Here is a 14,407-nt window from a genome sequence, read left to right as displayed (position 1 = left end):
CCCTGGCTCCTGGCCCTCCAGCCCTTGGGAATTGTCTCTCTCCAGCTTTCCTGCAGCTCCTTCAGGCCCTGCAAGGCCACACTGAGCTCACCCCAAAGCTTCTCCTCTCCAGGCTGAACAATCCCAGCTCTCGCAGCCTTTCCTCCCAGCAGAGCTGCTCCATCCCTCTGCTCATCCTGGTGCCTCCATGGACTCTCTCCAACATGTCCCTGTCCTTCCTGTGCAGGTGATCTTGCCCTTGTTCTCTCTCTGTACTTGCTAGGGAGTCTCAAAGGGAGGACAGGAAGCAGCAAACTCTCCAAAAGGAGATAAGGGAGAAGAAAAGCTGCCCTCTGATTATATCAGAACATCAAATCCAGGACTTCTGAGAGTGTTGCAATGTTCCTGTTCCAGGCAAGGTGTTTGCATGTGGGTACCAAACCTTCCAAGAGCTGACCCCGTGGAAGGAACATTGCAACACTCAGGCTGTGGCAATGGGGCTTTTGTAACTTTGCCTCTTGGTTTCCACATGAGCTCAGGGCTCTCCACACAGAGCTCTGCCTGGAACAGCCCTTCACCAACTGCCCCAGGGGCAGTGGGAATTGGGGCTTTTCTTTTGACAAAGTGCTTGAGTTTGGTGTTAATAACTCAGGGTGGTTTGTTTAATACACTGAGAGACCTGGCCTTGAGCTGGAGGAGGGCAGGGTTAGACGGGATCTTGGGCAGGAATTGTTCCCTGGGAGGGTGGGCAGGCCCTGGCACAGGGTGCCCAGAGCAGCTGGGGCTGCCCCTGGATCCCTGGCAGTGCCCAAGGCCAGGCTGGACATTGGGGCTTGGAGCAGCCTGGGCCAGTGGAAGGTGTCCCTGCTCAAGGCTTTAAGGTCCCTCCCAACCCAAACCTTTCTGTGATTCCATGACTTGGGACACAACCATGTCAAAAAACAAAGTGGAACATACTGGGGTTGATTCTTTGGGGTTTTAAACAGGCAAGTTAAATACATTGTGTGTATCAGTCGGACTTAAATGGTTCTTTTAAATCTGCAGAGAAGTGTGAAAAAATTGCTTTGTGAGGTGTTACATTTCTGAGAACCAGTTGGTTTGTTTATAGCCAGACTAGTCCTGAATTAGATGACAAAGTTCTGTTTGAAAGGTGGCCTCTGAAGTAATTTTCCCTGGCTCTCAGAAATGTGTAGGTGGCCTTGAAGGCTGCAATCAGAGAGATTTTTAATGTTTCACTCTTCATGAGCTCTGGGGACAGAAATGTCCCCCAGAGGTGCTGCAATGACCTGAGGCTGTTCCAGGTTAGAGCAGGAACCTGCTCTGCTTTCTTATCAGGAGCTGCAGCATTCCCTGGCATGTGGGCAGCCTGTTTGCCTTTATGCTCAGGTGATTCATGGCCATACTTTCCAGGTGAGCATCCTGACCTCTGGTTTATGGAGTCATGCCTGCTCCTTCCACATCCAAAGTCTCCAGGATACTTGCCAGCAAATTCCAGGTCAGGGACAGGATTTAGGATGTGCTCGGGGTGGTTTTCTGGGCTCAGGGGCGTCAGGGCTGGTTGTGAATCCTCTCCTGAAGTACCCGAGTTTCTGTGTGTGCTGTGTGTGTGCCCAGACCTGATTATTGCTGCGTCCCATCCTCACTGATGGAATTGATCCCTTTCTTCCTGGAAAGGGTGGTCAGCCTTTGGCAGGGGCTGCCCAGGGAGGTTTGGAGCCCCCACCCCTGCCGGTGTCCAGGGAACGTCTGGATGTGGTGCTCAGTGCTCTGGGCTGGGGACAGGGGGTGATGATTCAGTCACAGGTTGGACTTGATAGTCTTGAAGGGTTTTTCCAGCCTCAGTGATCCTGGGATTTTTAAGTGGGGACTTCCAAGAAAAGGTTCCAAGAAATTGGTTTGAGTATTCTTTTCATGCTGTGCTGACTTTTACACTGAGGTAGCCTAAGAGCAGCAGGGAGTTTGACTTTCAATGGGGATTTAAGCAAAGAATTCCCTAAAAATAGAGAACAGTCTTCACGTGAATAGTTTTATGTAGTTAAATATTGATGAAATTAGGTTTTAAACGTAGCACTGTGCATTGTTTGTAGGTGTTCCTTAAAACTTGGTGCTTCTGTCATAGCCCTGTGTTAAAGTAGAATGAACTAAAGGCACTTCAGATTTTGACTTCATTATAATTTTGTAGCTGAATGTGCATAGTAGAGTTCCAAAGAGTTTGTGAAAGCTTCAATTTAAAGTTCATTAATTACATGAAATGGTGATGAGTTTTTAAAATGGTTCTTGATTAAAAAAAAAACCAAACCAAAACCCACCAAAAAAAAAAAAAACCTCAAGAAAAGACCGCAAAAACCTGTGTTCTGTGCTGTGTTTTGGGAACGCTTTGAAAGTGGGAGACAGGTGTCCCAGAAAATGTCAGGAATTCAGGTTCCGTACCTGGTCCCTGCTGCTGTAGCTCAGGTTCTGGTAAAACCTTGCCACCAGATTGCTGAGCAAGCTCCTGTTAGGAAAAGAAGCCCAAACCAACCCCCAACAAAACCAGGCTGGGAAAGAGTTTTTAATAAGGTGAGAATGGTAATTAATCCACGGAGTTGCTTTGAAGAAGCTTCCAAATGAATCCTTGTGATGAGAGGAAAATTATTTTCCCAGATCAATCTCGAAGTTTCAACCTGTGGATTTTTTTGTTGCACAAGCTGCCGAGCTGAGGGATTCATTTCCCATCCCCAAAGAATCAGGAATGTGAGGCAGTTTTCCTGCTGCCTTCATTCCAGCCCTTTCCCGGAGCGGGGCTGCCGTGGCAGGAACATTTTCCATCGGGCAATGTCCCATTGCAGCGGGAGCAGCGCGGGCCGGGAGCTGCGTGGAATTACTGCCAGTGGAAACTATGCTGCAAGAAAGAGGCTGGGGAGCAGCTGCCGAGCTCGGCTCAGCTGGATTTTCCATGCTCCCGGTAATTAGCAGAGGGAAGCTGACTAATTGCTGACGTCACCTCTTTCCAGTGCCGCTTACATTTTGTTCCCGACTCCCTCCAAGCATGCGGGACTCTGCTCAGGAATTCGCTGTCACACACAGGATGCTCTGAGAGCTTTTTTTCACCAGGGGCTGGACTCTCTTGCCTTATAAACGCTGCCTGCAGCAGCCAGGGCTCCCGAAAATCCCGGGATTTCTGCGGGAATCGCTCGGGCCGAGCCCCAAAATGCATTTCCGCAATTTTCATTACAGTTTTAGCTCGCTCATCGCCTGCCTGGCAGATGGGGATGTCTTCACCCAGCCAGAAACGAGGGTAGGTTTGATGGGGTTATTTCTGGGAACTTCACTTTGGAGGTGCTGCTTTTTCCTTCCTTGGAAGGCAATTCCAGTGTGCTGTGAAAGGCTTGGAGCTTGGAGGTGTGCACCAGCCTGCTCTGATGGGAATGGCTCCAGCTCTGGGAATTATTCAATCTTAGCTGTGTGTGGCTGGGAAAATTATTTCAATTTTCTCTCCAGACTTCTTTGACTGTTTGGTGTATTCTGAATTTTCAGCAAATATTTAATTCTTATTTTGGTAGCAAGATCCACCAGTTTATAATTCATTTGATACTTTTCTTGGGATTTTTTTCCTGCTAAAACTATAAGAAGTCCTCTTGGATCTGTGTTTAACTGATTGGCAATATAAAAGAAATAATAAATAATGTAAATATAAAATAATATAAAATATTTATTGGTCCTGATACAGTGAATTGTTGACTGCTAAGATACCTTAAGGGCAAAAATAACATTTTTTTTAGTGTCATAGTGCCAAAGTGACATTTCTGACCACTGCAATCACATATTTAAATAAATTAAAAAAAAATATATATAAAACTGATCTCTCTGGGTTTAAATATGGAATGGGAACTTGGAAATGCAGTTTTTGGGTGTATTTTTCATGGTTGCATCTCAGCTCTGAGGCTCCCAAATTCCAGCTCTGTGTGGGGAGGGTTCTGCTCCTGTTTCAGAGCTCATTCTGAAGAAGCTGGAGAAGCAGAACAGCTCTGATTTTAAAATCTCTTTGAAATATAATGATTTTACACCCAGCTGTGGTGAGTTTGTGAAGTGGAGCTTCTCAGGGAGGAAGATGAAATTCTGAATTACTTCCTGCCTTCTTATGTAATTTCCCTGCTTTTTTTCCCCTCTACTAATTAAAAATATTACAGTAAAAACCCCTCAGTGAAGTAATGTTTATTTTGGCTCTGTCCTGAGTTTCTAGGAAGCTTTTCGTGGAGAGAAAATGTCTGGAAATGCCTCAAATTTGAATCCTGAACCCGTTGGAATAAAACACTTGGGAAGGGCCTGGCAGCTCCAGAGCCACCTCTTGTGTCTCTCCTTTGGCCTGGAATCCTGAAGAGAGAGTGGAAGCACTTTACATAAATGAAATGAAAAATAGCAGGAAAGCAGGAGATGTTCATGGACTTTATTCTGTGTGCTGAGTCACTGAAGAAAATCGCATTTAGCTTGACAATCAAATAGGATTTTTTCATTTTTCTCTATTAAAACTTGTATTGGTTCCCTTGAAATTTGCACATTTAGGCAAAGGCTTGGCAGACTTTTTTCAAGGCTTTTGGGTGTTAATTTTATATGAAACATTTCTTTTCAATATCTTAGCGTTGTGAAATTGGGGTGTCTCATCCAACACTTATTCCTGTTAATATAATAAGTGATAATATATAATAATATTGCTTGTTAATGATAATCATCTGCTTTAATGATGCAGAGGAAATAAGTGATAAGGCAGAAAGGTTCATTCTAGAAAGAAAAAGGAAAAAACCCAAATTAAGCTGTTACAATAATCTATATTTAAGAGTGGTCATTTGCCCTTATTAGTAACTTTTTAATTAATGTCTTTATTAATGTCTAAGACTGATTTTCTCCTCTGTTCCTTTCTCTCCAGGCCAAATTTGAATCCCTGTTCCGACCCTATGACAGGGACCTCACCTTCCAGTATTTTAAGAGCTTCAAAAGAGTGAGAATTAACTTCAGCAACCCTTTATCTGCAGCAGATGCTAGGATCCAGTTGGACAAGACAGAATTCCTTGGAAAAGAACTCAAACTCTATTTTGCTCAGGTAAAGCTTTTTGGGATTATCCTTGGGGGGATTCAAGCAGAATTTCCTCCTTCATGGTCATTTTTTCAGATTAATTAGAGGATCCAAGGTTGTTCCAGAGCTCCATGGATTTGGAGGCTGTTGGTATTTTCCATTTATTCTCCCTCTGAATTGAGTGGATAACCTTGGGTGGGAATCAGCACATTCCAAGAATTTAAAGGGCTGGGGGAGGCTGGTTGTGCTCTGCCAGCACCCAGGGAGTCCCTGAGGGATCCAAGGTTTGGAGCTGCCCATTCTGGGCTCTCCCTGCCCTTCCCGTTCTTGGGGATCTCCCCCAGAGCAGCTCTGGAGCTCGCTGGCCTCTGCTTCTACAGAAACCCTGGCTCTGGGAATCAGGCTGCTTTTCCAGCTGCTTTTCCAGCTGCTTTTCCCTCTGAAATGGAGTGGGAAAATGAATCCATGAGTGACCCCAGGGACAGCCCCCATGATCCAGGTTATTCCTATCCCTCCTGGAATTGCCTCACTCTCACTGGTGGGGGTGACTTCCAGCACCATTTCTCATTAGGCCTTAGAGGCCGTGTCCTCCTGCTCGAGTCTTGTAAGGGCAGATGTTTGATTTGAAGGGAAAAGCATCCCTTGGAATTTCCCTTGGAGCTGTGGTATCCTGGCTGGTGCTGCCACCCTGAGTGCTGGGCAGAGCATGACATCCGTGCCAGCCTTCCCATTCCTGCTGAGCCCTGCATTCATGGATCTTTCTCAGTGACACCTTTGGCTTCTCCCTTCTTTTCCAGACTTTGCACATTGGAAGCTCCCATCTGGCCCCCCCAAACCCAGACAAGCAGTTTCTGATCTCCCCTCCTGCCTCTCCTCCTGTGGATTGGAAACAAGTGGAGGATGCCACTCCAGTCATTAACTATGACCTTTTATATGCTATTTCCAAGCTAGGACCAGGTAAGAAGGTGTAAAAACAGAATTTTGGTTAGGGAAAACACCTCGAAAATTCCTGAATTTCTAAAACTTTTCCAAGAAATTTTTATTTCCATTTTCTTCTTATTTCCATTTTCTTCTTATTTCTGTTTGCCCCAGAGGAGGAAACTGCTACTGGGTGTAGGAGGAACTATCAACCTAAAATTCCTTGGAATTTGAGAGGGATAAATTCCTGCCACTTCTTTTCTCACTGATTAGTGATCACATCCCTTGAGTTCATTTTCTCCCATATTTTATGCAATTTTGTGAAATTTAATGAAAATTGGTGCAAATTAATCTTTCCTCAAGGACAACTCTGATTTAACCTGTTTGTAGCTGTATTATTAATTTTAGGGGAGAGAAAAATGGCCACATTTCATAACAGGATTAAAGAGAATAAAAACTGTGTCAGGTTCATTTTACTGGGGGATTTTTCAATTCCTGTGCACCTCCAGACTTAGGGAATTGTAAAGGATGGAGAAAAGGGCAGGGCACAGCTTTGACCTCCTGCATGTTGGGATTTAAATCTGTCCATGAAGAATCCTTCTAATTAAATATTCTTCATCATTTTTAATTATGAAATATTTCCATCAAAGATTTTATTGTTCCTGAAATGGGTTTTGGAAGCAGAGGTTGTTTTTGATGGAACAACTGGAATGAATAAATAATAACTAAATAACACAACAGCCTCTGCTTGTGTGGAAGTTCAGCTCCGTGATGCTGTTTCTTTACTCTTGAGTTTTCCTTTCAAATTTTAGGGATTCCAAAAAGAAAATTTAAAATAAATATCTAAAGGCTTTCCAGGCATTAAAAGTTGGTCCTTTTCCCCTGTTACTGAGCTCCTGGCTGATCTGCAATCCCTTTTCTGTGAGATTTTCCATGTTTATTGGGAATGTTGAGCCCTCTAAAGCTCTGCCCTGGACTGGGATGTTCCCTGGAACATGGAATTAATGATGGGTCCCAAGGAGCAGGCAGGGATTGCTCCAGCACTGTGTGTGTTCCCAAAGAACTGGAGGGAAGAGCTTTTTCCTCTGTGGAATTGCTCTTTGGGCCAGTTTTTCTTACCAAAATTCTGAGGGAAATGGAGCAAAGAGGCATTGTTGGGCTTTTCATGGAGAAGGAGAGGGATTGAGGATAAAGAAAAGAGGGAAAAAATGAAGGGAAGATGACCAGGGAAGAGATGAGAGGAAACCATTTGTTCTTTCCTTGATTTAATTTAATACCATTATTTAATGTCTTCTCTTACGGTTTATTTATTTTTATTTATTGTATTATTATTTAGTTATTAATAGTAATTAGTTATTAATAGTAATGATTTAACATCTGCTTTAAAGCAATGTTTTATATGATGGAAAACCTAGATCTCAAGGCAATGCTCACTGAAACCCTTCAGGATGCTCCATGCTGGCACCTCATGGCTTTTATAATTCTGTCACTCCCTTATATTCCTATTAGTTTTCTCTGGTTTTGTATTTCGAGTTCTTTTACTCAGAGTTTGGATTAAACCCAGGAGATGCCAGGCTTTTCTTCTTTACTGATGTTTGTTATTTTCTTACCTGTAACACAGGTGCCTCTTAGTTGGCAGGGTGGAAAATGGCCCTGAGTTCTCACTTCCAAGGTTTTTTAATGTCTAAATTAACCAATTATGAAATGCTAAGTAATATGTTTTTACTTACAGTCCAATTACTAACTTTTCATGTCCTGCAGTGCAGAACTTCTGGACCAGTACTTAACCCCTAGATTTATGAAGAACAAGGAGAGAGGAGACGACATAAACCCACACCCCAAATCCTCCATATTGTAGCCTATTATTACCTATATCCCCATAACCTAATTTTCTACATTTCTACGTATTCCACCCAGTGATACAACTTTCAATTACCCAGCAACAACCTCATTGTTACCACACAATTTAGGAAGCTTTTCCCAGGGTTTTGCATCGGATACAGTGTGTTTCTGAGGATCGCTGCCTCCCAGCACTGACAGGCTGAAATTCTCAGAACCCAGGGGTCCAACATTTTCCATATTGAAAGGCCTCATGTAACATTTCCTACAGGCTGGCTCCTTTTAAAGGCATTTTCCCAATGTTTTCCCTTCCAGGAGAGAAATACGAGCTCCATGCAGCCACTGCCACCACTCCCAGCGTTGTTGTCCATGTCTGTGAGAGTGACCAGGAAAATGATGTGGAAGAGGAGACCAAGAAACCCAAACCCAAAATTATCCAGACCCGGAGGCCGGATTATGCTCCTGCCCACCTGAGCTGAGCTGCTGCTGCTTTTTCCAAGGATTTGGAGTAGAAAACTGCCAGGGAAAAACCTTTACTGTGGAAACAGCAGCTCACACGTTTGGTGGCAGCGGCAGCAGCTGCGGTAGGAGAATTCCAAGCTAAGTTTGCTCAAAATGAAGGAATTCCATCCTTAGTTTTGCTGCCTCAGGTTGATCCACGGGCTGAGTGTATTCCCGGATCCCTAGGAACAAAGGATGGGGAGAAGGTGACATTTTGAGGCAAAACAGGACAAACTGGGGTTATTTTGGGGGAAAAGCAGCTGGGGGAAGCTTTCCTTGTTCTGTACTCCCATAAATCCTCCAGCTGATGATTGTTTGGAAAACCTTGGGATAACAGGGTTGGAAAGATGATGGGAATTTAACCCTTTTTCTTACACTAGGTTTTGTGCATGTTTCTTCTTGGTCTTCTAAAGTAATTTGCTTTATTTTCTAGAGTTTCCCCCAAGTTTCTGGAAATCTGGGAGTTGTTTCAAGTATTTATTATCTCAGCCTCCCAGAATTCCTCCTGGATGTGTATATACATGATATATTTATATCTGTTTTTATTGGCACTCGTTTTCCAGCAGGATACAATTCCTCCAGCACCTGCTTTTGGTGCTCTGGAAGTTGTGCTTCTAAAATTTTAACCTTTGTGAAATTCCTGCAAAGGGTTTTATCTGGCAAAGCAATGGAAAAACGTGCAATAGGAGAGTTCTGGAATACATGGATTTAAAATTATTTAAGTTCAGATAATTTATATATTCAATAGGATTCGTTTGGGAGCTTTGACTTGGGGGGGAAAAGAAAAGGACTCAAATAATGCTGATGGTGCATATTCAGAGCAGTGGGATTTTTCCAGTTAAAAAAAAAAAGAAAAAAAAGATGGATAAACTTGAATCTGCATTTTTGGGGAGCAAAGATTTGATAGGGATTGGAAAATTCCACCCAGGAACCAGTGAGGAGAGCTGGAGTGCCTTTTCCTTGTCCATTCCTACTCCAAGCTGCACACTTGGATCTTTTTCTACTGGCTTTGGATATCCACAAATCCAAACTTTCTTGAGCTTTGCTTCCAAACTCAGCTGGGATGAAATGCTTAATGCCAAGGAATGCTTATTTCAGCAGTGGGAATATGTGGGAGAAGCTTTAGGGGTTTTATATGGCAGTCTTCAAAGGCTCCAAAATGCAAATTCCAAGAAAGATGACAGAAATATTTTATTAGTGCTTTTTTAAACTGGAGATCCTCACCTTGCAACAGGGTTCAGTATTTTTTGGAAGAGATAGGAACTGCTATCCATGGAAAATACCACTTGGGGTCTTGGAAAAGGGATGTTTGAAGCCTCTCATTGTGTTTTTAGGAATCAAACTGTGGCTCCCTCTTGGTTTGCTTTTGCCACACAGTTGGTCTGAGAAGAGATTGAAGCAAGTTTTGATTGAAATGCCTGGTTCACACCTTGGTTTTTTTAAATAATACCTGTTTTAAAAAGAATGGAGCCATTCCAGGCTGAGGTGCAGGGAATCAAGGTGTTATGGAAGGCCTGGCATTCCTGACTGACACAGAAATCTGGGACTAGAGAGCAGGAATATATTGAATATTCTGCTCTAGCTTGGATTGTTAGTCCCTGGAAACTGGAACAAAGCCTGGTTTTGGTGTCTGAGTGGCCCTGGCTCCATGGGAACTGTTGAGAAGAGCTAATTCCATGGATTGCTGGAGCTGGACACACAGGAAAATGGGGTTATTTTGGGCTACCCTCAGCTGGCTCCATGTGCTGCATTCAACACCCAAAATAAAGGAATCAAGTGGAGAGAAACTTTGTAGGTTTGCCACAACTGCCTTGAAGCCTTTCCAAGATTTTTCCATGTTTCTCAAATGACTGCTGGACTTCATGTTCTCACCACATTCAATTAAAAACCTTTGGAATAATTCCTGTCCTGTCCTTTTTCCATGAAAAATCAAAACATGAGTTTGGCAGTAGAAACCCAGGTGGCTGCTGCTGCGTTTCCTACAAAAGCAGAGCTGCTTTTCAGTGAAAACCATCAATCAATCTCATTTTTGTCATTTTAATACCTGACCCCTGCCTGAGGTGGGAACCATGGAAATCTTGGAATGCTCACAGTGTGTTCCTGGTTGGATCTGCCACGTTCTGTCCTCATGACTCCGGTGTGCTGCTTGCTTTTTCTGGTTCTTTTATTTTTGTAATGTTCCACTGGATGCTTAGTTGGTATTTTATACACTTGTATAGCACGGGGCAGATTGAAATTAAAATATTTTCTTGTCTTCTTGTAAATGTCCTGGTATTTTCTGCATGGAGCCACTCCAGGTTCGGTGCCAAAATGGGAATTTTCAGCTTCCAAAGGGGCAGAATGCAGTGCCAGGCCCTCATAAATTGATTCCTAGAAAAGCTTTCCAGCCTTCAGAGAGCTGCAGGATCTCCAGATGTGAGAATCTGCTCATGAATAAAATCCAGTGGGGAATGTTCCAGTGAAAACCTGATTCTTCTGTGCCTGAAGTTCCTAATAAAGGTATCAACATCTTCCTGCTCCAGGATAATCCCTGTGCATTCATAAATATTTATATAAAAATGAATAATTTGGGGGGTTGCCCAGAGAGGTTCTGGATTGCCCATCCCTGGAAGTGTCCAAGGCCAGCTTGGATGGGGCTTGGAGCAACTTGGGACAGTGGAAGGTGGAATGAGGTGAGCTTTAAGGTCCCTCCAGCCCAAAGCATCCCATGATTCCATGATTTCTGAAGCTCCTGGAGTATGGAAATACATCAGTGTTTAAGTGGCTCTACTTGATAACTTGAAGTCTTTTTGTTGCAAGAGAAATTATGGCAAACCCATGAAGGCTTTGCTGTGGACAGGGATGGAAGTGCTGTCAGGGCAAAAAGGAGTTTCTGGTACCCACTTAAGGCTCTTCCTTGTTCTCAACGTGAAGGCAACGACCTCTGAAGGACCAAAGTTTGGTTTAAATCTGAGTTTTGTTTTCCAGAGCAGCACCAGGTGAAGTAACTTTGATATTTGAAATTGGACAAGTGGATCAGTCGTTCTCTGTGTAGTCCAGACTTGCCAGGGATGGGGAAGGAATGAACTGCAGCAGCTCTGGAACCATTTGGACAATTCCAGCAGGGATTTTGCCCTTGGCATTATCACCTGCCTGCTCAATTCCTGCTTTTTGCTTGTCCTGAGGAACACAAGTTCTTCTTCTTTGCTTTTATCCTGCCTGGCCCAACACACCTGAGAAACATTTGCCAGAAAATTACTCCTTGCTAATGCTTTTAATAATTCATAGTTGGATATAGAAAGACAAAACAATGATAAAAACATTCCCCAAGACACTGGTAAAGAAAGTTTTGACATTAAACTTTCAAATAATTCCGAATTTTGAACATGTTACAGGGAGTAAGGCAGGAGCACGGAGGTGGCTCCAATGACGAGGGACAGGATGGAGCTGGCAGGGCTGGGTTTATCTTCCTTGACACCATTTCCATTGCTAAGTGGGCACTGCCACATTCCAAACTCTGTCACATTGTGTCTCTGTGTGTTTTCCTGCCAGGAGTTCCTTTTGTTTGGAGTTTCTTTGAAGCGTGGCCCGGGAAGGGAACGGAGCTGGGGAAGGGGCTGGAAAACACATCCTGGGAGGAGCAGCTGAGGGAGCTGGGAAAGGGGCTCAGGCTGGAGCAAAGGAGGCTCAGGGGGGACCTCACTGCTCCCCACAAGTCCCTGCCAGGAGGGGCAGTGAGGGGGGGTCGGGCTCTGCTGCCGTGTGCCAAGGGAAAGGAGGAGAGGAAATGGCCTCAAATGGCACCAGGGGAGGCTCAGGTTGGAGATTGGAAACAATTTTTCCCTGCCAGAGTGGTGAGGCCTTGGGATGAGCTGCCCAGGGAGTGCTGGAGTCACTGTCTCTGGGAGTGCTCAGGAGGAGTCTGGATGTGGCCCTTGGGGACAGGCTTTGGGGTGCTGCTGGTGCTGCTGGGGTGGCACTGGGTGATCCTGGAGGGCTCTGCCCACCCTGATGATTCTGGGATTAGAGCCTTAAAACGGGACTAAGTTGCTAAATCTGAAAGGTTTACAGAGGTACGAGGAGGTGCCCATAGGTGGAGCTAAATACCCAACAATGGCTTTATCCTGGGTAAAACAAACTCCACACTCGGCCTGCAGCTCCGGCTCCCTTCCCCACAGCAGATACGGAAAAAGGGTTTGACATCCCTTCCAACCCTCACCATTCCATGATTTTACGATCCTGCCTTTACAAACTGCTGTAAGACACTTCTCTTCTTAAATCTCTTTGCTTTGAAGGAGCACGTGGGGCCACACAGAGGGAAAACTGGCTGGTTCCAGATGGAAAAGGTAAATTTTGGGTTCCACTTGTGGCTCTGTATAAGTGATCCTAATTCCCAGAGTGTGTGTGTGATTTAGTAACCATTTCATTCAAATAATTCCTTCTTGGAAGTTACTGTCAGGCTGATGGAAGAGGTTCAGCCTGGAGAAAAGGAGACTCCTGGGAGAACTTAAGAGCCCAGTCCAGAGCCTAAAGGGGAATATAAAAAAGGAGGGAGAGGAGTTTTTTACATGGGCAGAGAGTGCCAGGACAAGGGGAATGGTTTTAAATGGAAGGAGGGCAGGGTTAGATGGGATATTGGGAATAAATCCTTCCCGGTTTATCCTATTGGGAATAAATCCACCCTGAGGATGGGCAGGCCCTGGCACAGGGTGCCCAGAGCAGCTGGGGCTGCCCCTGGATCCCTGGCAGTGCCCAAGGCCAGGCTGGACACTGGGGCTTGGAGCAGCCTGGCACAGTGGGAGGTGTCCCTGCCCAGGACAGGATCCTTAAAATCCTTTCCAACCCAGTTACGGGATTCTATTAAGTGCCTTTAACAGCAGCATGGATTTTTTTTGACCTTTTCCAGGAGCTGAACCGTGCTGGATTGAGCCTTTGTTACAGTAAGTAAAGTAATGATCCATTTATTGGTGTTACTTGAGTGGGAAAATACAGGACCTGCCATAAAAAGCAGCTTTTCCTGCTAAGCAGCACAACCCTTCCCAAAACTCTGCCAGTCCCGTCCCTGGAAGGCTGTGGAAGCCTGGATAGCTCCATGTGCTGACAAGGCATGGAAAGTTCTTGCTGAATGCCTCTCCCACACACACAGTTTGGCACAGGGATGGCCTCTGCAATGTGCTGCACCTGCTTCTTAATCTCCTGGACAAATTCTGGCTGCTCAAGCACTCTCCTTAATCAGCAGGAGCTACTGGAGCCGGGACGTGCCGGAATGCCGGGCTGGGAGCTTCCTGACCTGCCCTGGGAGCTGCAATGGCACCACTGCCCTGTAATTAAAGTTGTGTCGAAGTTTCCATTCTGCTGCCCTGGAAGGAGAGAGTTCCCAGAGCTGAGCTCCTGGAGAAGGGAGGGTTACTCAGCAAATTGCTTCGGGCTTTTGCTGGGTGGTTTTTAATTAGGATTTTAATATCATGTGGATTTTTAGTGTTGTCTGAGACTTCAGAGTGAACACAGAGCTGGGGCTCATCCAAATGGATTCCAGAATTTCCTGGTGGGCACAGCAGCTCTGTGTCCCTTCTGGAAGATTCCTTGAGGAAACAGCCTCAAGCTGTGCCAGGGGAGGCTCAGGTTGGACACCAGGAGCAATTTCTTCCTGGAAAGGGAGGTCAGGCCTTGGGAAGAGCTGCCCAGGGAGGTCTGGAGTGCCCATCCCTGGAGGTGTCCCAGGAAGGGCTGGAGGTGGCACTCAGTGCTCTGGGCTGGGGACAAGGTGGGCATGGGGCACAGCTGGGCCTCACTGGGCTGGGAGGGCTTTTTCAGCCTCAGGGGTTCTGGGATTCTGGGATCTAGGAAATACAGGACAGGACCTCTTGGGCAGTGCCTTGTTTGAGCCAGAGCCACCTTCCACAGACTGGAAATGCAATTAAAATCCAGACTTTTCCCTGCAGCTTTCTTTCCTTTCTAACAAGAAGTCAAAGTCCTTCCAAGTGTCCTTCATCACAACTGCCCCATTTGCCTCCAGCCAGGACACTCCATGTCCTGCCAGGCAGCAGCTTTGACCTTCATTGTTCGAACCAGGAGGATCCTGCAATTCCCTCCCCCAGGAATTCTGTTCCCTGTGTGTTCTCCTTGCATCCTCTGCCTGCT

General features: G+C 45.2%; 1 protein-coding gene and 1 long non-coding RNA gene across 3 annotated transcripts in view; both read left to right on the top strand.

Annotated features, from left to right (window-relative positions):
* Window positions 1-10,806, top strand: part of RCAN1 (regulator of calcineurin 1) — a 34,346-nt gene extending 23,540 nt beyond the window's left edge. Inside the window, exons 1-4 of one of the 2 annotated variants that reach the window (XM_032101164.1) lie at window positions 2,933-3,256; window positions 4,883-5,056; window positions 5,827-5,986; window positions 8,102-10,806. In XM_032101164.1, the coding sequence (XP_031957055.1) occupies window positions 3,170-3,256; window positions 4,883-5,056; window positions 5,827-5,986; window positions 8,102-8,265 (585 nt within the window). In that variant the 5' untranslated portion in view covers window positions 2,933-3,169 and the 3' untranslated portion in view covers window positions 8,266-10,806. Of the gene's footprint in view, window positions 1-2,932; window positions 3,257-4,882; window positions 5,057-5,826; window positions 5,987-8,101 lie in introns of those variants that run through there. The other variant, XM_032101163.1, reaches the window with a different exon arrangement.
* A 1,386-nt stretch (window positions 10,807-12,192) lies between these two features.
* On the top strand, window positions 12,193-13,887 carry LOC116436792. The gene is made up of 3 exons (XR_004237070.1): window positions 12,193-12,612; window positions 13,173-13,206; window positions 13,503-13,887. It is a non-coding gene; the product is annotated as an uncharacterized LOC116436792 (long non-coding RNA).
* The last annotated feature ends 520 nt before the right edge of the window (window positions 13,888-14,407 follow it).

Source organism: Corvus moneduloides, chromosome 2 (assembly GCF_009650955.1).
Source record: "Corvus moneduloides isolate bCorMon1 chromosome 2, bCorMon1.pri, whole genome shotgun sequence".
Classification (NCBI taxonomy): domain Eukaryota; kingdom Metazoa; phylum Chordata; class Aves; order Passeriformes; family Corvidae; genus Corvus; species Corvus moneduloides.
This window is presented reverse-complemented; position numbering and strand designations above follow the sequence as displayed.